General features: G+C 51.9%; 1 protein-coding gene across 1 annotated transcript in view; it reads left to right on the forward strand.

Moving 5' to 3' along the window:
* The window catches only part of LOC140396821 (GDNF family receptor alpha-2-like), a 431,885-nt gene that overhangs the window by 396,170 nt on the left and 14,714 nt on the right, over positions 1-21,001 (forward strand). Inside the window, exons 5-7 of the mRNA XM_072485576.1 lie at positions 11,913-12,022; positions 16,299-16,433; positions 17,898-18,082. Of these exons, the coding sequence (XP_072341677.1) occupies positions 11,913-12,022; positions 16,299-16,433; positions 17,898-18,082 (430 nt within the window). The remainder of the gene's footprint in view (positions 1-11,912; positions 12,023-16,298; positions 16,434-17,897; positions 18,083-21,001) is intronic.

A 21,001-nucleotide genomic window follows, 5' to 3' on the forward strand; every position in this document is an offset into this window, starting at 1 on the left:
AGGGTTATGGGGATAGTGGGTGTAAAAGACATTGAGGCTTCCAATCAGTGGGCAGCACGGTAGCACAGTGGTTAACACTGTTGCTTCACAGCGCCAGGGTCCCAGGTTCGATTCCCCGCTGGGTCACTGTCTGTGCGGAGTCTGCACGTTCTCCCCGAGTCTGCGTGGGTTTCCTCCGGGTGCTCCGGTTTCATCCCGAAAGACGTGCTGTTAGGTGAATTGGACATTCTGAATTCTCTCTCTGTGTACCCGAACAGGCGCCGGAATGTGGCGACTAGGGGATTTTCACAGTAACTTCATTGCAGTGTTATTGTAAGACTACTTGTGACACTAATAAAGATTATTATCAAGAATGGCGGAGTAGGCTCAAGGAGCTAAATAGCCTCCTCCTGTTCCTATGTCCGAGATCACTGTGAACAATTAAAGGAACCTGACAAGGTTACCAGCAAAGAACCTTTATGCTTTTGAGAGTCATTGACTCGATAGTTATACGCACTTATGCAATGGTAACTAAATATGAACATGTGTTGTAAATGTTACACTTCTTTGGGAGGCGAGAGAAGGTACCTTTAAAATGAAAGGGAGATGTTGTCATGTGCCTTTAAGGGATATCAGCCTGACATCATTGGAATGAAGATATGTCACGCGATCTCGTCTTCCTTTGCCTTTCGTTTTGAGCAGAACACCTACGCACACGCACACGCACACATCTCTAGAACACAGAACAGGAAACGAAATTAAAATCGCTTATTGTTACAAGTAGGCTTCAAATGAAGTTACTGTGAAAAGCCCCTAGTCGCCACATTCCGGCGCCTGTTCGGGGAGGCTGTTACGGGAATTGAACCGTGCTGCTGGCCTGCCTTGGTCTGCTTTCAAAGCCAGTGATTTAGCCCTGTGCTAAACAGGAACATAGAACAGTCCAGCACAGTCCAGGCCCTTCGGCCCACGATGTTGTGCCGACCATTTATCCTAATCTAAGATCAACCTAACCTACACCCCTTCAATTTACTGCTGTCCATGTGCCTGTCTGAGAGTCGCTTAAATGTCCCGAATGACTCTGACTCCACCACCTCTGCTGGCAGTGCGTTCCACACACCCACCACTCTCTGTGTAAAGAACCTCTGACATCTCCCCTATTCCTTCCTCCAATCACCTTAAAATTATGTCCCCTCGTGACAGCCATTTCCGCCCTGGGGAAAAGTCTCTGGCTATCCACTCTGTCCATGCCTCTCATCACCTTGTACACCTCTATCAAGTCCCCTCTCTGCCTTCTTCGCTCCAGTGAGAAAAGCCCTAGTTCCCTCAAACTTTATTCATAAGACATGCCCTCCAGTCCAGGCAGCATGCTGGTAAATCTCCTCTGCACCCTCTCCAAAGCATCCACATTCTTCCTATAAATGAGCCGACCAGAACTGGACACAATATTCCAAGTGTGGCCTAACTAGGGTTTTATAAAGCTGCAGCAAAACCTCGCGGCTCTTAAACTCAATCCCCCTGTTAATGAAAACCAACACACCATACGCCTTCTTTTTTTTAATATAAATTTAGAGTACCCAATTATTTTTTTTCCAATTAAGGGGCAATTTAGCGTGGCCAATCCACCTATCCTACACATCTTTGGGTTGTGGGGGTGAAACCCACGCAGACATGGGGAGAATGTCATTGACTTCAGGAAGCAAAGTACTGTACACACCCCTGTCAGCATCAACGGGGCCGAGGTGGAGATGGTTGGCAGTTTCAAATTCCTAGGGGTGCACATCTCCAAAAATCTGTCCTGGTCCACCCACGTCGACGCTACCACCAAGAAAGCACAACAGCACCTATACTTCCTCAGGAAACTAAGGAAATTCGGCATGTCCACATTGACTCTTACCAACTTTTACAGATGCACCATAGAAAGCATCCTATCAGGCTGCATCACAGCTGGGTATGGCAACTGCTCGGCCCAGGACCGCAAGAAACTTCAGAGAGTCGTGAACACCGCCCAGTCCATCACACAAACCTGCCTCCCATCCATTGACTCCATCTACACCTCCCGCTGCCTGGGGAAAGCGGGCAGCATAATCAAAGACCCCTCCCACCCGGCTTACTCACTCTTCCAACTTCTTCCATCGGGCAGGAGATGCAGAAGTCTGAGAACACACACGAACAGACTCAAAAACAGCTTCTTCCCCGCTGTCACCAGACTCCTAAATGACCCTCTTATGGACTGACCTCATTAACACTACACCCTGTATGCTTCATCCGATGCCAGTGCTTATGTAGTTCCATTGTATACGTTGTGTTGCCCTATTATGTATTTTCTTTTATTCCCTTTTCTTCCCTCGCAGAAAAATACCTTTCACTGTACCTCGGCACACGTGACAATAAACAAATCCAATCCAAAATGTGCAAACTCCACACGGTGACCCGGAGCCAGGATCGAACCCGGGTCCTCAGCGCCATAAGCAGCAATGCTAACCACTGCGCCACCGTGTTGCCCTACCATACACCTTCTTAACAACCCTATCAACCTGGGTGGCAACTTTGAGGGATCTATGTTCGTGGACCCCAAGATCCCTCTGTTCCTCCACACTTCCAAGAACCCTGCCTTTAACCCGGTATTCAGCATTCAAATTCAACCTTCCAAAATGAATCCCTTCACATTTATCGAGGTTGAACTCCATCTGCCACTTCTCAGCCCAGCTCTGCATCCTGTCAATGTCCTGTTGTAACCTGCAACAACCCTCAACACTATCTACAACTCCCCCAACCTTTGTGCCATCGGCAAACTTACTAACCCACCCTTCCACTTCCTCGTCCAAGTCATTTATAAAAACCACAAAGAGCCGAGGCCCCAGAACCTCTGCGTGGGCTTGGCCAAGTCGGCCACTGATGGGTGCAGGCAGCAGGCGGTCACCCGTTCCGACCGACTGGCCGTCTCCCAGGATGATGTTCAGTGCCGGGTGTCGCTGGAAAGGGAATGCGTGGTGTCTGCTGGCACAATCGAGACCTCCTGTGCCCGGTGGGCGCTGCGGGGGACTGGGGTGTTTTATTGACCCCCTTCAGTCAAGTTTCGTTTCGGGGTTTTAAGCTTCCTTTGAGATTTTGTTCACTTTGCTGCAGCGTCCCAGATGGGGCTGCCTGCTCATTCCTCCCTCAATTCGTTGGTTTGGTTAACTTAACTGAGCAAAAGGGACCCCAGCTCCGACCTCTTCATCCCCTAGCTCGATGTTAACTCTGATGTAACTGCCCAGCCTTCAGAACAGTGACCACAACACCACACAGCCCTGCCATGGCAATCTCTGCAAGACGTGCCAGATCATCGACATGGATACCACCATTACACGTGAGAACACCACCCACCAGGTACACGGTACATACTCGTGCGACTCGGCCAACGTTGTCTACCTCATACGCTGCAGGAAAGGATGTCCCGAAGCGTGGTACATTGGCGAGACCATGCAGACGCTGCGACAACGAATGAACGGACATCGCGCGACAATCACCAGGCAGGAATGTTCCCTTCCAGTCGGGGAACACTTTAGCAGTCAAGGGCATTCAGCCTCTGATCTCCGGGTAAGCGTTCTCCAAGGCGGCCTTCAGGACCCGCGACAACGCAGAATCGCCGAGCAGAAGCTTATAGCCAAGTTCCGCACACATGAGTGCGGCCTCAACCGGGACCTTGGATTCATGTCGCATTTCATTCACCCCCCACCATCTGGCCTGCGAAATCCTACCAACTGTCCTGGCTTGAGACAATTCACACCTCTTTATCCTGGGGTTACCCCATCTCTGGATCTGTAAAGATTTAATCACCTGCTAATGCTCGCATTCAAAGCATTGTCTTGTATCTTTGACTTTGTCTATATATGTTTCTGGAACCTACCTCTTCATTCACCTGAGGAAGCAGCAGCGCTCCGAAAGCTAGTGACATCGAAACAAACCTGTTGGACTTTAACCTGGTGTTGTCAGACTTCTTACTGTGCTCGCCCCAGTCCAACGCCGGCATCTCCACATCACATTCTGATGTGCCCAGCATTAATGAAGGAATGACTTCAGTTGGAAGCCTGCAGTAACCACCTCGTCTCACGCTGCCCCCCCCCCCCCTCTCCCTTCCCCACAATGTGGCTGATGGGCACTATCACCCCTTTGTCATGGTGGAATGAGCCAGGAGGGATTGAGGGGGGTGGGGGAGACAAACTGAATTGTCAAGCAGCATCAATGCTCAGCTCCTGTTTTGAAATTGAAATGTTATGAAAACATCATTACACGCGGGTCAGTAATCCAGCTCCCATTTACACTATTTTACATCTTGGCGGAATGATCTTGCGATGAAGGAGCGCTTAATGAAAGTGATGATGAATCCCACAGAACCCTGCTGTTCTCTTTCACAGTGAGCTGATCTTCTTGTGTAAAACCAATTTGGATACAAAGATGAAAGTTATGGCATCAAAGAATTTACGATATCTGTTCCGTACTGCTCTCTCAGCTTCAGTCAATTGATATTCTCCAAATTAGAATAACTCAGACTAATACAATACCAGAGTATAATTGGCAAAATTACTTTCAATGGCCATAAAATGAAAAAGTCATTAAAGGAAGCAGATGACTGCTAATCCTATCTGCACATTCATATTCAATTTGCGCGCATGTTCATCCTCGCTGCTGATGTCTCATTCCCGCTGATTTGTGATAAATTGCAAAGTTGTAGAGTGGAGGCTGCTTGATGTTATTTACTGCGACCCTCACATCGATAGGCAATTTACTGTTCAAACTTGCGTCATTCATTCCTGTCCGTTTGCCCCGTGATCGCAGTGGGGACGTGTTGCGGCGATTGCACAGAGCGTCGCTGACACCCCATCCGGAGCATCGTGTACAGTCCCATTCCCCCTTACCTGGGGGGAGGGGGGGGTGCGTGCTGCCACTGGGAGCAGTTCAGAGAAGGTTCACTCGACTGATGGCTCGGGCAAAGGTTGTCTTGCGAGGAGAGATTGAACAGGGCCGGCTACCGTGCTGCCCCCATGAAACAGTTGAGTCAAAGGAAAACGTTTAATACAACAGAGCAAGAGTACAGAGCAGTTACTCCACAGGCAGCACGGTAGCATTGTGGATAGCACAATTGCTTCACAGCTCCAGGGTCCCAGGTTCGATTCCCGGCTTGGGTCACTGTCTGTGCGGAGTCTGCACATCCTCCCCGTGTGTGCGTGGGTTTCCTCCGGGTGCTCCGGTTTCCTCCCACAGTCCAAAGATGTGCAGGTTCGGTGGATTGGCCATGATAAATTGCCCTTAAGTGTCCAAAATTGCCCTCAGTGTTGGGTGGAGTTACTGTGTTATGGGGCTAGGGTGGAGGTGTTGACCTTGGGTAGGGTGCTCTTTCCAAGAGCCGGTGCAGACTCGATGGGCCGAATGTTCTATGAAAAAAAAAAGAGGGGGACAGCTCAGAGTTCATGGCCCTCTGGTTTATATAGGGTGTAAAAGGGGGCGGGCTCCACCCCTCAGTGGGGGGGAGGGGGGGGGGGTGGCGGGCTGAGGAGGGGGTGCTGGTGGAGCAGAGCCAGAAAATTGCGGACGAGACCATCAGGCGGCAGCGATTGTGCCCGGGGAAATGAGCGGGTTCATCCCCAGTCCCCAGAGATGATGAAAGCAAGTTCTGATGGGCGACCGGAACCCAGGAACCGCACCGTTTGCAGTAACGTCGCGGGCCGAAGGGCCTGTACTGCGCTGTAATGTTCTATGTTCTATGTAAGCTGTTGGACGGATTCAATGAAAAATGGAAGAGTGGGGAGAGTGGGGGAAGGGATGACGATTGACGTCGCCTTACTGCAGGTATGTCAGCATCCCTCCCCCCCCCCCCCCCTCAGACAGATCAAGGCTGTGTTTTTTCTTTCACAAATCAAGCTCTCTTCTTTGATATCCCAGCGCCAACGCTGGCAATCGGTGCCACGCATTTAAACTCAAACAAGTCTGCCGGGGAGAGAGCAAGCCGAGATCAAAGCTTGTTTTCTGACGCGTGACATTTCCTTTGGTTCCGACGCAGAACCTTTCCATTCTCTCCCCGCTGTGTAGACATCTGCAGCTTATCTCGGTCAGAGATTCTGTTTGAATATCGTTCACGCTGGCTGGTGGCCTGATCTAAAAATATCCCCTTCTTTTTGAACTCCGCTGTTTACGCTAAAAGCACTTTTTCCTAACATGGGGAAAACACTCAGTGGGACAAACAATCAGGGAACGGGCTGGGCGAGGAGCTGATTTATCCGCACGCTGTTCCCGGGAAATCCGCTGGCATTATTCAGGCGGCGGCCAATGCCTTTTTAATGGACGGAATATTTTTCAGGAAAAAAAGGAATGCTGGTCTGGGAATGTGGGCATTGGTGACACAGTCACATCCTCACCTCCAGGTGGTGGAGGGCAGCCGGATCCGAGCACTTGGGGGAGAATTGCATTTCGATAGCCCCTTCCTGGACCTCGGCCCTCCCCGGGCCAGCTTTGCAGCCAAGGCAGCAACCTTTCGGATTGCGGTCAGCGGGGTGATGTCGGAGATACAACGGTTGGTGTGTGCACAGCAGGATCCCATGGGCCGCCGTGGGGTAGTGGCCAGGTGATCCGCCATGCGGAGCGGCTCCGACAGCGCGGGTTCAATTCCCCGTACCGGCTGAGGTTATTCACAAAGAGCCCCACATTCTCCACCTCGCCTGAGGTGTGGAGATCCCCAGGTTGAACCCCCACCAGCCAGCTCTCCCCCTCAAAGCCCGATGGTCATCTGGGAGTGTCGGAGACTTTACTTCAGTCCTTACTTGCTCTGCCACCATCCGAGCGGGCAGGTTGGGAGGGGCTCGTTTTCAGGACTCGCGGGTAAGACGGCGCCGTCACCAGTGCGGCACAGGAGTCTGTACCATGACTGTTCTCCTGTACCGAGCCGGTGTCGCAGTGGTGTTGTCACCGGACTGGTAATCGAGAGGTCCGGGCGAACGTCCCGGGGTCACCATCTCAAATCCCACCCCGGTTTCTGATGCAATCCGATAAATCTGGAGTACGCAAGTGGTCCCAGGAACGGCGACCGTGAAACCATCATCGGCCGTTGCACCACACCATCTGGTCTGCCAGCGGCCGCCGGGAAGGAGATCTGCCGAGCCCGCCCGTGGGTTAGGGTCAGGGCTGAAATGTTCCAGTGACGCCCGACGCAGCCTGGAGGTGTAGCACCTTGCCTTTCGATTCGTCGCGTCACAACCCTCTGGTCTCGAGGGTTTTGAGTTCAACAACTTTGCTCCTCCATCTGCACCTCCCCCTCCCCCCCTTTTTTTTATAACATCCCAAACATTTAAAAATGTCTCAATGCAGATACACATCTTCACCCCCCCCCCCCACCCCCCTGGCAGATGCGGCCAGACTTGCTGAGTTCTTCTCCGTCTGTTTCAATCTGCCGCCTCGCGACTCCACTCCCACAGCCCTGCGGTTGACTCTTGGGTACCCCCTCTGAAATGGCCCCGGTCAGCCGTTCACTTCAGGGGCAATTAGGGATGGGGCTCCCCTCCCAATTGTGCCCGCAACGATTGCCCAGAGGAGGAGACTCAATCCCACCTGCGAGAGGAGATGGGGTTGGGATGTCGGGGGCTCCATGTTGGGCGCTGTCTGCACGTCAGGGCGAAGGAAGCAAAGTGCTTTTGACATGACGCCCGGGCGCAGTGTTGTTGGTCGCAGATGTGAGGACTTCAGTGCCAGCAGAAAGCAGGAGAGACGTTCCGTCAGGAACAGTCACGTCAGTCAATGACCATCTCCAATGAGAGTGAATCTAAACATCTCCACTGGATGTCCCAGCAGCAACATCATCGGGGAATCCCCCACCAGTGTTAAATCCCCCTGGAGAACGCACATTGAAAAAGATATTTGAATTTCCAGTAAGCGACGGGCGGGTCCGTCGCTTGACAAGTCTTAAGGCTTTTAGCGCAACAAACAATTTCAAAGCAATGTTAGATAAGCACGATTCAGTCGTCAACTTAGACTTAAACTACAGAAACTCTGGTAACTTAAGAAATGACTGAAAACCCTCCTTCCTGTTTTTTCCCTTTCTTTATTTTTCCTGTTATTATTTTGATGCTCAATGGGCGTATCCCCTCAAGCCGAGGAGGGAAAGTTAGGAACTCCCAAGTTATGACACGGTACACTGCGCTGGCTTTGGACAGGAAAGCTCAGACTTTGCGGCACCCCGAGAGATCGGTTCGATTGGTCGGCTGCCGGTCAACGAATTGGCCGGGAGACGGCGTTCGGCCTGGTAACGGGTGCGATTGGGTCCTGACTGCGTGGGATGATTTTCAGAGAGCCGGGGGGAAGCAGTCGGGTCCTGCAGGCTCTGAGCTCTGTCTCTCCCTTGCCTTTTCTCCAGAGAGGCTGCTGTATTTCTGAAACTGCAGAGACCTGAATTAATCTACCGTGAAAATCATTCGAGATGGAAAGCAGAAATCTCGAACTGAAATCCTGGATTGAAGGAAGAAAACCTGCATAGCTGTACACAGAATCTGCGGGAATCTACAGTCAATACCTCAAACTGAAAGCGTAGATTGAAGGGAATAAAAGTGTGATAACAGGCAACCGTCTAAAAGAAAGACTTTTAACCCCTTTACTTATTATTTTTCTCCCCCTCTTCTCCCCTCTGTGTTTGTCTGTCCTGTGTGTGTGTAGAGGGTTGGGTGAGTTTAAGTGGAGGGGGTTAGGAATGATCTAATAGTTAACCTGTTGTGTCTGGGGCATATTTAATTATTGTTACTGTCATTAACAAAATTAATTGTGTTTAAATTTCCAAACATGGGGCGGGATTCTCCCCCCGCCCTGCCACATTTCTGCCCCGGCCGGCCGGTGGGATTCTCCCTTACGCCGGCCAGTCGATGGGGTTTCCCATTGTGGGGCAGCCCGACGCCGTCGGGAAACCCCCGGGCGCCGGCACAACGGATAATGCCGCCCCAGGTAACTGTAGTTGTTGGTTGGCCAAAGGTATTTTTTTAAGAACTATTTATCAATTTCAATTGTGTTGTGACTCCGGGTCAAGTGGGGCTGTAATTGACCATGTACTGGCCCAGGGGGACGGACATAACAGTCGTCCTTTATTCTGTGCCCCAGACACTTTGTTCTCCAGGAACCAGCAAAAAGCTATTCTCAACAAACCATGGCTCGCTTTTTCCATTTTCCAAACGGGTAATATTTAATCCTCAAATTGACATTCATGGCGACGATTACTCTGGAGATTCCCCCCCTGCAGCTAAAGCTAGGTGAATCTTCCAATCTAATATTGAATCCTCACAAACTTGATCTAATCAATCTGAGCGTGAAATTCCATTTGCATTCTGCACAGCAGATCTATTTCTGTGTTCGCTCTTGCTCTCCATATCCCCCTCAGATTCTTGCGGGCTGATTGTATCTCTGAGGTTCACAGGCCTCTGGAAGAAGATTTGTAACCCAATCCTAAAATGGTTTCCTTTCGACACTCCATTGCCAAAGCCCATCTCCATGGCAATATTAATCAGAAATGTAAATTAGCTACCCTTTGAACCGCCCCACACTCCGCAAGCCCCATTCTATCTTTAACTACACAGACAGTTTAAAGTGGAACTGCTTGTGAAACATTTCATTCCAAGTTCCAAACACCCCTCTGGGAGACTTGGAAATTACCCACCCTCAACACAGGTGCCGCCTTATCTACAGGTAAGAATATCTTGCACCTTCTTCACAGTAAGACAATCTGGGCCTCACCTGTACCCATCGCAATCCATGCCAACCAGACCAGCAGGATTCAATACCAAATCATACCTTCAATCAACTGCCCCAAAACATAACAACATTTTGAACCTCATATTTGAAACACTGTCCTGGGGGTGACCATTCATCAGGAACCTAACTGATTCAGTCAAACTAACACTGTGGCTGCAAGTCAGAGGCTCGGAATCCTGCAGTGAGCAACTTACCTCCCCATTCTCCAGAGCCTGTCCACCATCCACAAGGCACAAGTCAGGAGTGTGAGGGAATACTCCCCACTTGCCTGGATGAGCGCAGCCCCAACATCACTCAAGAAGCTCGACACCATCCAGGACAAAGCAGCCCCGCTTGATTGCTCCCCCCTTCCACAAACATTCACTCCCTCCACCACCGACGCACAGCGGCAGTTACCTCAGTGACCACAATGGGCGGGCTTCACATCGCGACAGATCCCCGAGGCGTGGTGAGCCGGGTAGATCCCGGGAGCGGGGTCTCCTGGCATTTGCCGGCCGTACTGCGCTGTGGGGGGTGCGCTGTTCTTCAGGGCAGCGTGGTCGGTATATCGTGCCCCTAATTTTGTAACGAAAACCATCCCCATCTCTGGAACCGATCTGCTTGATCGCCTCTGCACCCTCACAAGGACCTTCACATCTTGCCTCAAGTATGGTGACCAGAACTGGATGTAATACTCTAGTTGGGGCCGAACCAGGGTTTTAGGAAGTAAACCAACTCATTTTGGCATATCAAGCTTTGTGTATTCACTCAGCCCACATTAGGCCAGATTGAAGCATTTCTGGTACATAAATAACTTGTTCAGGTCTCGAGACTGTTGTACATATCTGTGTATCTTTTTTTCTCTCTCTCTTTCTCTCTCTCGGCCTCTGCCTCGCTCTCTCTCTTTGCCTCTTTCTGTATCTCTGCCTCTCTCTCTCTCTTTCTGCCTTTCTGTCTCTCACTGATTTGCTCTGACTCTCTCTTCCTCTCTCTGTCTCTCTCCCTGCCTCTCTCTCTCTGCTTCTCTCTCTCTATCTGGCTCTGCCTCTCTCTCTCTATCTCTCTGTCTGCCTCTCTCTCTCTCTCTGTCTCTCTCTCTCTCTTCCTCTCTCTGCCTCTCTCTCTCTCTCTCTGTCTCTCTCTCACTCCCTCTCTCTCTCTCTCTCTGTCTGCCTCTCTCTCTCTCTCTCTCTTCCTCTCTCTGCCTCTCTCTCTCTCTCTGTCTCTCTCTCACTCCCTCTCTCTCTCTCCCCCTCTCTATGCCCCTTCTCCCTTTCCCTCTCTCTCTCTATTTGTTTATATCTCTGCTTTTCATTCTACTAAGGCCCCATCTGCCCTGGAAGATGTACAATAGATCCCATGGGACTATTTCTAAATAAGAGCAGCAGTGATCTCCCTGGTGTCCTTTCCAATGTTAATCCCTCAACCAACATCACTAAACGAGATTTCATGGTCAGTAAAAGAGAGTCCTTACCTTAAAATGACTCCCCCCCCCCCCCCCAACCCCATCACCCTGTGCATTGATCGTGGCCAATCCCCCTAACCTGCCTGTCTCTGGACTGTGGGAGGAAACCGGAGCACCCGGAGGAAACCCACGCAGACACGGGGAGAAGGTGCAGACTCCGCACAGACAGTAATCCCAGGTGGGCGAGGCAGTAGCGTAGCGGTATTGTCGCTGGACCTGGTGATCAAGAGTCGGGCTCTGGGGACACAGGATTCCGCCACGACAGGTGGTGAAATTTGAATCCATCAAAATTCTGGAATCAAAAGTCTTAACGGTGACTGTGAAACCATTAAAAACCCACCTGGTTCACTAATTAACCAAAAGGAAGGAAGTCTGCCGTCCTTACCCGGTCTGGCCGACATGTGACTCCAGACCCCCAGCAATGTGGTTGAATCTTTGTTGCCCCCTGCGATGGACAATAAAAGCTGACCCAGCCAGCGAAGCCCACATCCCGTGAAAGAATTTTTACAATTGAAATGCCGCAGCACACAAGGCGACGGACCAAGTGACAATGGACAGGTGTGGATGGCTGCCACAGACAGGATGGGCGGAAGGGTTTCTTCCTGCGCTGTAGAACTCTGTGACTCGATAAAGGGGCAGCCTCAGAGGCTACCAGCTCCGTGTCTTGTCTCGGTGGCTAGCGCACTCCGCGGAATCTGCTAACTCCTCCTTTTGTTTCGTTCCCCAGGTCACGGCTGGCAGACTTCCTGTCAAACTGCCAACCCTCCGCGCAGTCGATGAGTGGCTGCTTCCGTGAGAATTATGCGGCTTGCTTGCTCTCGTACTCGGGGCTCATAGGTGAGTGGTGACCCTGCCCGGCCTGCTGGAGGCTGCGCACGCCGTCTTCTCTTTTTAACTTTCCGGCGTGAAGCCAAATTAGGTTTGATCCCCCCCCGGGAATGTGGTCCTTTCCCCGGCCGAGCGTGCACGGAAAGACTCCAGAGACTCTGCGTTTCCAGCTCCGGTTCGACGTGTTCCTGGGGATTTCGACTTGCCGTCTCCACCCACCCTGACCACTGGCGCCCTGGTCACCCCCTGCCCTTGCCTCCCCCCCTCCGCACCTGCCCTCTCCACTTGCCTGGATGAGCGCAGCTCCAACAACACTCAAGAAGCTCGACACCATCCAGGACAAAGCAGCCCCGCTTGATTGCTCCCCCGTCCACAAACATTCACTCCCTCCCCCGCCGATGCACAGTGGCAGCCGTGTGTCCCATCTACAAGATGCACTTGTCAATGTGAGAGTACCTTTAAGAAATGGGTGTTTATTACTGCAGTGATGTCAGAGAGTGGGTGGAGCTGGACTGTCTGTCAGCTTTTTACTTTTGTTTTCGGCTGTTTGCTGCAGGGTGTGTTTTAGTTTGGTTTTCAGTGTTGGAGCTGAAGCCAGACAGAGCAGGTGTACTGCTGATCTCTCTGCCATGAAAAGACTATCTCTTGATCATTTGGTGAATTCAGAATTATAAATGTTTTCAGTAGTGAATGTAAACCTGATGCGCTTCTGTTAACGGTTATATTTTTGTAAGTCTTCTGGATGTTAAAAGGACAGCAAAGCATTACTTAGTGTTGTATTCTTTGGGGTTGTATTTGAATTGATGGTTGCTAAGATGTTCACTGTATGTTTTAAAAAGGTTAACTTGAGTTCATAGAATAAACATTGTTTTGCTTTAAAAATACTTTTCCATTTCTGCTGTCCCACACCTGTAGAGTGGGCCGTGTGCTCCCCACACCACAATCTATTAAAAGTTGTGGGTCAGGTGAACTCCATGATACACTTTGGGGTTCTCTAAATCCTGGCCCATAGCACACTGCAGTCCATAGCCAGCACCTTCCAAACCCCCGAACACCACCATCTGGAAGGACAAGAGCAGCAGATACCTGGGAACTCCACACCTGGAGGTTCCCCTCCAAGCCACTCCCCCTCCTGACTTGGAAATACATTGGCCGTTCCTTCACTGTCGCTGGGACAACATGCTGGAACTCCCTCCCTAACAGCTAATTTTAATTTCATTGCTGTGACGAATGTAGAATAAACGGCTGCTGAAGAACCGGCTCTTTTCCTTTCATCATTGACACTGAATAGTTACGTCGCAGAAGGACTCCATTCGGCCCATCGTGTCTGCACTGGCTTGCTACATTTAGCGTCACCTCCCCCCCCCCCATCCCTTTTCCCCGTGAACCCCTGCACATTGCCTCTATTCGAGTAATCACCCAATGCCCCGGACTGCCTCCGCCACACCTTCCAGACCCCAACCACTCGCTGCGTGAAACCGTTTCTCCTCGCTTCGCATTTTCCTGGGATAACTCTCCTACCCTTCTTCGAAATAGGGATCGACAAAGGTGGTTAGCACTGCTGCATCATGGCGCCAGGAACCCGGGTTCGATTCCCGGCTTGGGTCACTGTCTGTGCGGAGTCTGCACGTTCTCCCCGTGTCTGCGTGGGTTTCCTCCGGGTGCTCCGGTTTCCCCCCACAAGTCCTGAAAGACGTGCTGTTAGGTGGATTGGTCATGTTAAATTGTCCCTCTGTCGATATTCTTTTGTCTGCTATGTCTGTAGTGTGTATGTTCCCTTGGTCGCAGAAAAATATTTTTCACTGTACGGTGCATGTGACAATAGGTATCAACCAATCAACCAATCAATCAATCATGGTGTCCAAAGGTTAGGTCAGGTGGGGGCTACAGGGATTGGGTTCTCTTCCTGAAGGTGGGTGCAGACTCGATGGGCCGAATGGCCTCCTTCTGCCACTGTAGGGATTCTCAGCTGTGGCTTCCTGAGCCCCTTGCACAGCAAAGAACCTGCTCGTCAGGCCGGCCCAAACCAAGCTGGGGAGGGGCGGGAAATGCTCAGTGCCGCCTTTTCAAAAAGAAAACTTGGCTTTGGGTTGGCCTCGAAAAAAATCTCACGTAGATCCCAGCTCGAACTGACTGCGTTTTCCATCAGTTCCCGTTGTCGTTTGGCCTTTTATCAGCTCTGTCAATAAAGGACACGGGAAACGTCTTGTTCAGCAAAAGGGCCTTGAAACGGAATTATTTATTTTAAAAATAAATTCAGGCATATAATCGGCAGAACAGGAGACTCCAGAGGCGCTGCTCTTTCTGGTTGGCTGAGTGTGTGCTGAACGCACTGTAGGGGCACAGATGAAAGCATTAATTTCACCCAGGGAGGCAGTGTTGGAATAAATTGCTTGAGTGAGGAGTTATACTCCATAAGACCACAAGACATAGGAGCGGAAGTAAGGTCATTCGGCCCATCGAGTCCACTCCACCATTCAATCATGGCTGATTTCAACTCCATTTACCCGCTCTCTCTCCATCGCCCTTAATTCCTCGAGAAATCAAGAATTTATCAACTTCTGTCTTAAAGACACTCAACGTCCCGGCCTCCACCACCCTCTGTGGCAATGAATTCCACAGACTCACCACTCTCTGGCTGAAGAAATTTCTCCTCATCTCTGTTCTAAAGTGACTCCCTTTTATTCTAAGGCTGTGCCCCCGGGTCCTAGTCTCCCCTGCTAATGGAAACAACTTCCCTACGTCCACCCTATCTAAGCCATTCATTATCTTGTAAGTTTCTATTAGATCTCCCCTCAACCTCCGAAACTCCAATGAATATAATCCCAGGATCCTCAGACGTTCATCGTATGTTAGGCCTACCATTCCTGGGATCATCCGTGTGAATCTCCGCTGGACCCGCTCCAGTGCCAGTATGTCCTTCCTTCCTTCCTTTGAAGGTTTCCCGCCTTGGGATTAATTCCGGGAAAATGGCAAGTTAAATTCCTCTTCATGAAAACAATCCTTCCCTGGATCCGTTTTTTTGTCTGGATTGTGTCAGAGGTCGCTGCCTGATTGAGATATTGCCTTAAATAAAAATTCAAGGACTTGTGGCGGCCTGGATTTCATTTCCTAACATGACCCGATGATGGTCTGGGCAGGAGGAGAACTGCGATGTCCAACTGTTGCCCATCCCACTAACTGCCCCACGAGAAGGTGGGGGTGAGCTGCCTTCTTGAACCTGCTGCAGTCCCCGAGGTGTAGGTACACCCACAGCGCTGTTAGGGAGGGAGTTCCAGGATGTTGCCCCGGCGACAGTGAAGGAACGGCCGATATATTTCCAAGTCAGGGTGGTGAGTGACTTGGAGGGGAACCTCCAGGTGGTGGGGTTCCCAGGTATCTGCTGCCCTTGTCCTTCTAGATGGTAGAACATAAGAAATAGGGACAGAGGTGAGCCATTTGTTACATCATGCCTGATCCTCCCCCGTAAATAACACAGTGGCTAATCGGATTGAAGCCTCTACTCCACTTTTTTACCTGTGCCCCATAACCCTCGACCCCCTTACAGGTCAAAAATCTGTCTAACTCAGCCTTGAGCATGTCCAATGTCCCAGCCTATACGAGTCTGCGGTGTCGTGGTCGTGAGTTTGGAAGGTGCTGCTTGAGGAACCTTGGTGAGTTACTGCAGTGCATCTTGTAGATGGGACACACGGCTGCCACTGTGCGTCGGTGGTGGGGGGTTTTAAATGTTTAAGGTGGTGGATGGAGTTTAAATTAAGGGGGAGGGGGTGCTGCTTTGTCCTGGATGGTGTCGAGCTTTTGGAGTGTTGTTGGAGCTGCGCTCACCCAGGCAAGTGGGGAGTATTCCATCACACTCCTGACTTGTGCCTTGTAGATGGTGGACAGGCTTTGGGGGGTCAGGAGGGGAGTTACTCGCCGCAGGCCTCTTCTGCCCTGGTGGGCACAGTATTGAGGTGGCTACAAAACCCTCCAGTTTCAGGGCCCGTGTCCCCGGCCTGAATCACCCCATTGAGTGTGTTGATGGCAAAATTGAAACCGGCAGCGTCCAGATGTCCTGGGCGCCAAAGTGAAGCAGGTCAGGAATAAAGTGCTTGAGTGAGGAATTGTGCCCCTCTGAAGGTTTCCGACCTCGAGTTTAATGCCCTGTCCAGGTACTCATCGAGGGCACCTTTGAGGAGTCTCTCTCGGGACGACGGGTTCCGCTTGGATCAATTTTGGTATCATTCTGCCTCTTGTTTGCTCAACGCCCCCCCCCCCCCCGCCCCCCCCCCCCCCCCCCTTGCAGGAAGTGACATGACCCCGAACTACATCGATGCAACTGACATCGTGGTGTCTCCGTGGTGCACCTGCAGCGGCAGCGGGAACCAGAAAGAGGAGTGCGAGAAGTTCCTCAATTATTTCAAAGCCAACGCCTGCCTCAGTAAGTGGTGCGCTGCGCTCGGGCCGGAAGAGCATGCTTCATTTGCCAGGAATCCCCGCTGGGACCTCCGCGCGCCCCGGAGGCCCAAGTCTGACATGAAATATGAAAGCAGCTCAAGGCAGTGCCCGAGGCATTCGCTTTCGACAGATAAATAGCAAGGAGTAATGATTGTGAGCATAATTAAGCCTCGCTGTTGTCATGATATGCAGACATGCAGATAATGATATACAGACAGGCACAGGCAGGCAGCTAATGAACACAGAGAACAGGACATGACCAATGAGCAGGCAGGACACTCAGGGATGGTATCTCACTATAAAAGGCACGAGGCACTCACACTCCGCCTCTTTCCACTGATGAACATCTACAGAGTGAGTCAGGGTGTATGTACAGTATCACACCTCCAGCACGTGGCTAAGAGCAAGTTTGGTTCAGTCAGACAGAGTAACCACACTGAGGTTAGCAGAGAGTCGAACTCATAGAGAACTGAGCTAACTGTGCTACTGGTTCAATAAATCAGACTGAACTAACTTCAAGGTCTGGAGTATCTTTTGGTTAAAGCTGCATCCAGTTGCAGCCTGTGTTATCCCAGAATATATAACACATCAGCTGTCAATGCCACAGCAATCTTTGACCTTCCTTCAAAGGCTTGTGAGTCAGACAGAGAACCTTACTGCCCCCTCACGGTGAACGTCCCATGCACTTTGGTGAAGATTAGGATGTTCTCCCCTGCCTCCAGGCCAAGGTGTAAAGGTAAAGTGGCCATAGTCCCAGATGACCACAGGCTACTTTCCCCTGTGAGGGATGGGGGGGGGGGGTGGGCGGGGAGAGCTGACCGATGGGGGTTTAACCTGAGGGTCACCACACTTCAGGCCAGAAGGGCAAGGTTGGGAAGGCGGCGCCTTCATGGACAACCTCAGCCGGTACGGGGAATTGAACCCGTGCCTCAGGCCTCGCTCCGCATCATGAACCAGCTGTCCAGCCAACTGAGGCTGAACTTGGGATGTTCTGAGGTGGTGAAAGGCCCTGTAGAAATGGAGGTCCTTCCTTTCCTTGCGCGGAAGGGTGAACGGCCACACTTTCTTCACGCTGGAACAGGACGGGGGCGGGGGGGGGGGGGGGGGTGGCCTGGGGTTTGCCGTCAGATTCAGAACATAAATCGTGCCTGTGCTCTCTCCGTGACGGAGGTCGTAGGACCAAATGGGGTCGTAGGACCCTAAAGGGGCATTAGTGAACCAGATGGGGTTTTTGCAACAATCGAGGCCGGATTTGACTCTGTGAAGAGTGCGACACAAATGCTAGTTGTTGTCGTCGCAGGAAGAAGTCACCTTTGATCAGATCCTGTGTGCGTGTCAGTCAGGTTAAAGTTCCTGCACCAGGTGCACGGGCGAAAGGGGCAAACATTTTGAAAACCCCTTCCCTCTTTTGAAAGATGTTTATTTTTCTCCCCCTTCTTCCTGCCAGGAAATGCGATGCAAGCTTTCGGCAATGGTACCGACGTGAACATGTGGAAGAGCAGCCTGCCCACTCTGGCCACGTCGCTGTTGAAGACGGAGAAGACCATTGAGGGGGCTCAGTCCCCCGACCACATGAAGGAAATCACCACGGCCGACGATGCCAACATTTTCGCCATGTGTTCTGACCTGCAGGTACAAGCCCCAAATCTGGACGCCGTGCCTCCCGATAGCTCGGAGCGCAATGACAGGGGCCGTAACGGCCAGGTCCAAGCACATCCGGGAGCGAGAGGAGGGCAGCAAACTGGAGTTCTGTCGTTAGCTTCACTTTACCCAAGCCTGCATCCAGGTTCCCTGCTCCCGAGTTGCGCAAGGTCCTTGGGGCTCGACACATTGAACACAGAACATACAGTGCCATTCGGCCCATCGAGTCTGCACCGACCCACTTAAGCCCTCACTTCCACCCTATCCCCATAACCCAGTAACCCTTCCTAACCTTTTTTGGACACTAAGGGCAATTTATCACGGCCAATCCACCTAACCTGCACATCTTTGGTCTATGGGAGGAAACCGGAGCACCCGGAGGAAACCCACGCAGACACGGGGAGGATGTGCAGACTCCGCACAGACAGTGACCCAGCGGGGAATCGAACCTGGGACCCTGGCGCTGTGAAGCAACAGTGCTAACCCCTGTGCTACCCTGCTGCCCAAATTGGGAATTATTTTTTTATTCATTCACCGGACGTGGCTGTCGCTGGTTAGGCCACCAATTATTGTCCATCCCTAATTGCCCCTCGAGAAGGTGGCGGTGTTCCACCTTCTTGTACAGCCGCAGTCCCTGTTGGGGCTAACAGCAGCGCTGTTAGGTTGGGGGGGGGGGGGTTGTTCCAGGATTTTGACCCAGTTGTTTGGAAACGGGATTGATAGGATCGTGGAATGATGCCGGGTGCCATTTGGCCGATCGTCACAGCGCCGGCTCTTCGCGAGAGGGGGGGTCGCAAGAGGCCAGAATTGGACGAGCTCAGAGAGATTGCGGAGTGTGTGTCGGGCTGGTGGGGGATACAGGGATGGGGGGGGGGGTCGGGAGGCACACGTGAACATGGGGATGGGAAACCCACTTGAATGGGCCATCAGTCTCTGCCGACAGAAGTGGCCAGACCCCGAGAAAACCCAAATCGTCCAAAGGGCGTTGGGGGCCTGCTCAGTTATTGCGACCAGGCACTCATTCATTCACATTGCTGGCCCTTCAATTGCAATTTCCCGTGCGTTTCTGAAAGGTCTCCCTCACTGAGGAACTGCTCTGTGTTTTCTCTTACGTTTAATGTATCTTTATTGCCGCAGTATAAACATTTGAAAAGCGTCCCTGATTACAGGTGCTTAGCCACACTTGCATCTAATGAGGATGAATAATGGTTCAGTGAGTTACAGCCTTTCAGACTCAAATTATCCGAATGTGGGTTTAGCTCTTCCTTTGCATTCTGATTATTTACTCTGGCTTGTGCAGGCCGAGCTCCAAGGATTCGGACCACGAGTGGGCTGTACGTCTCCCCAAGCACGCTCTGCCATACCGCAAGATCAAGGCCGATCTTCTGTGTAAACTCCACTCTCCCGTCTACGCCCCACCTTTCCCTCCCTGCACGGAAATCTACTGATCTTGGATTTACTCGACGGCAAGACGTTCACGGTCCTCCGGGGCAGAGAATTCCAAAGCTTCCTGACCCTCTGACTGAAGGAACTTGCCCACACCTCAGTCCGACTCCTCACCCCGAGACTGCGACGCTGCTGCCCCCCCCGTTTAATTTCTCCAGCCCCTCCCCTGTCGCCCGAAGCGCCCATCCTGTAACCTCTTCTCGCGTTTTGCTTTCAGCCGGCACTGACCCTTGTCCAGCCATGAACACACCCTGTTATCTGGCTTCAATCTGCCCTGACCTTTTACTGCTATTAACAGCTGCTTTAGTCTTTAATACTATCATGGACACTCCCTTTGTCTGGTTACCATCTCCTGATATGAGAGGAGCTCTGCCTGGTCCTCACCCTTTGTGAACAGGAGAAAAGCCATCCCGTTCTTCCCTCTCGCCTGAACCCCGAGGAAGAGACATATCGGGCTCGGAATGTTAACTCGATTTCTCTCTCCACCGATGCTGCCGGTCACATCTGCTGAGATTTTCTCGCACTTTCTGCTTTTATTGCCGGGGAAGGTTTAAGTTCCTGCTTGACAAACCTCCAGGCGAGATCGCATTCCGGAGGCACCCCTTCCTGGAGTGGGCCGTTCCGAGGAACCTTGCATCAAGCCTGCCGAGTCGGAGCACGTTGTCTGTCCCGGGCGTCGGGTGGGAAGACGGCAGGTCACAAGGTCGGGGAAGAGTTTCTCCCTCAGTACTGACCCTCTGACAATGCGGCACTCCCCCAGTACTGACCCTCTGACAGTGCGGCACTCCCTCAGTACGACCCTCTGACAGTGCAGCACTCCCTCTGTACTGACCCTCTGACAGTGCGGCACTCCCTCAGTACTGACCCTCTGACAGTGCAGCACTCCCTCAGTACTGACCCTCTGACAGTGCGGCACTCCCTCAGTACTGACCCTCTGACAGTGCGGCACTCTCTCAGTACTGACTCTCTGACAGTGCAGCACTCCCTCAGTACTGACCCTCTGACAGTGCGGCACTCCCTCAGTACTGACCCTCTGACAGTGCGGCACTCCCTCAGTACTGACAATCTGAAAGTGCAGCACTCCCTCAGTACTGACCCCCTGACAGTGCGGCACTCCCTCAGTACTGACCCTCTGACAGTGCGGCACTCCCTCAGTACTGACCCTCTGACAGTGCGGCACTCCCTCAGTACTGACCCTCTGACAGTGCGGCACTCCCTCAGTACTGACCCTCTGACAGTGCAGCAGTCCCTCAGTACTGACCCTCTGACAGTGCAGCACTCCCTCAGTACTGACCCCCTGACAGTGCGGCACTCCCTCAGTACTGACCCTCTGACAGTGCGGCACTCCCTCAGTACTGACCCTCTGACAGTGCAGCACTCCCTCAGTACTGACCCTCTGACAGTGCGGCACTCCCTCAGTACTGACCCTCTGACAGTGCAGCACTCCCTCAGTACTGACCCTCT

The sequence above is a fragment of the Scyliorhinus torazame genome, chromosome 20, assembly GCF_047496885.1.
Source record: "Scyliorhinus torazame isolate Kashiwa2021f chromosome 20, sScyTor2.1, whole genome shotgun sequence".
In the NCBI taxonomy this organism is placed as follows: domain Eukaryota; kingdom Metazoa; phylum Chordata; class Chondrichthyes; order Carcharhiniformes; family Scyliorhinidae; genus Scyliorhinus; species Scyliorhinus torazame.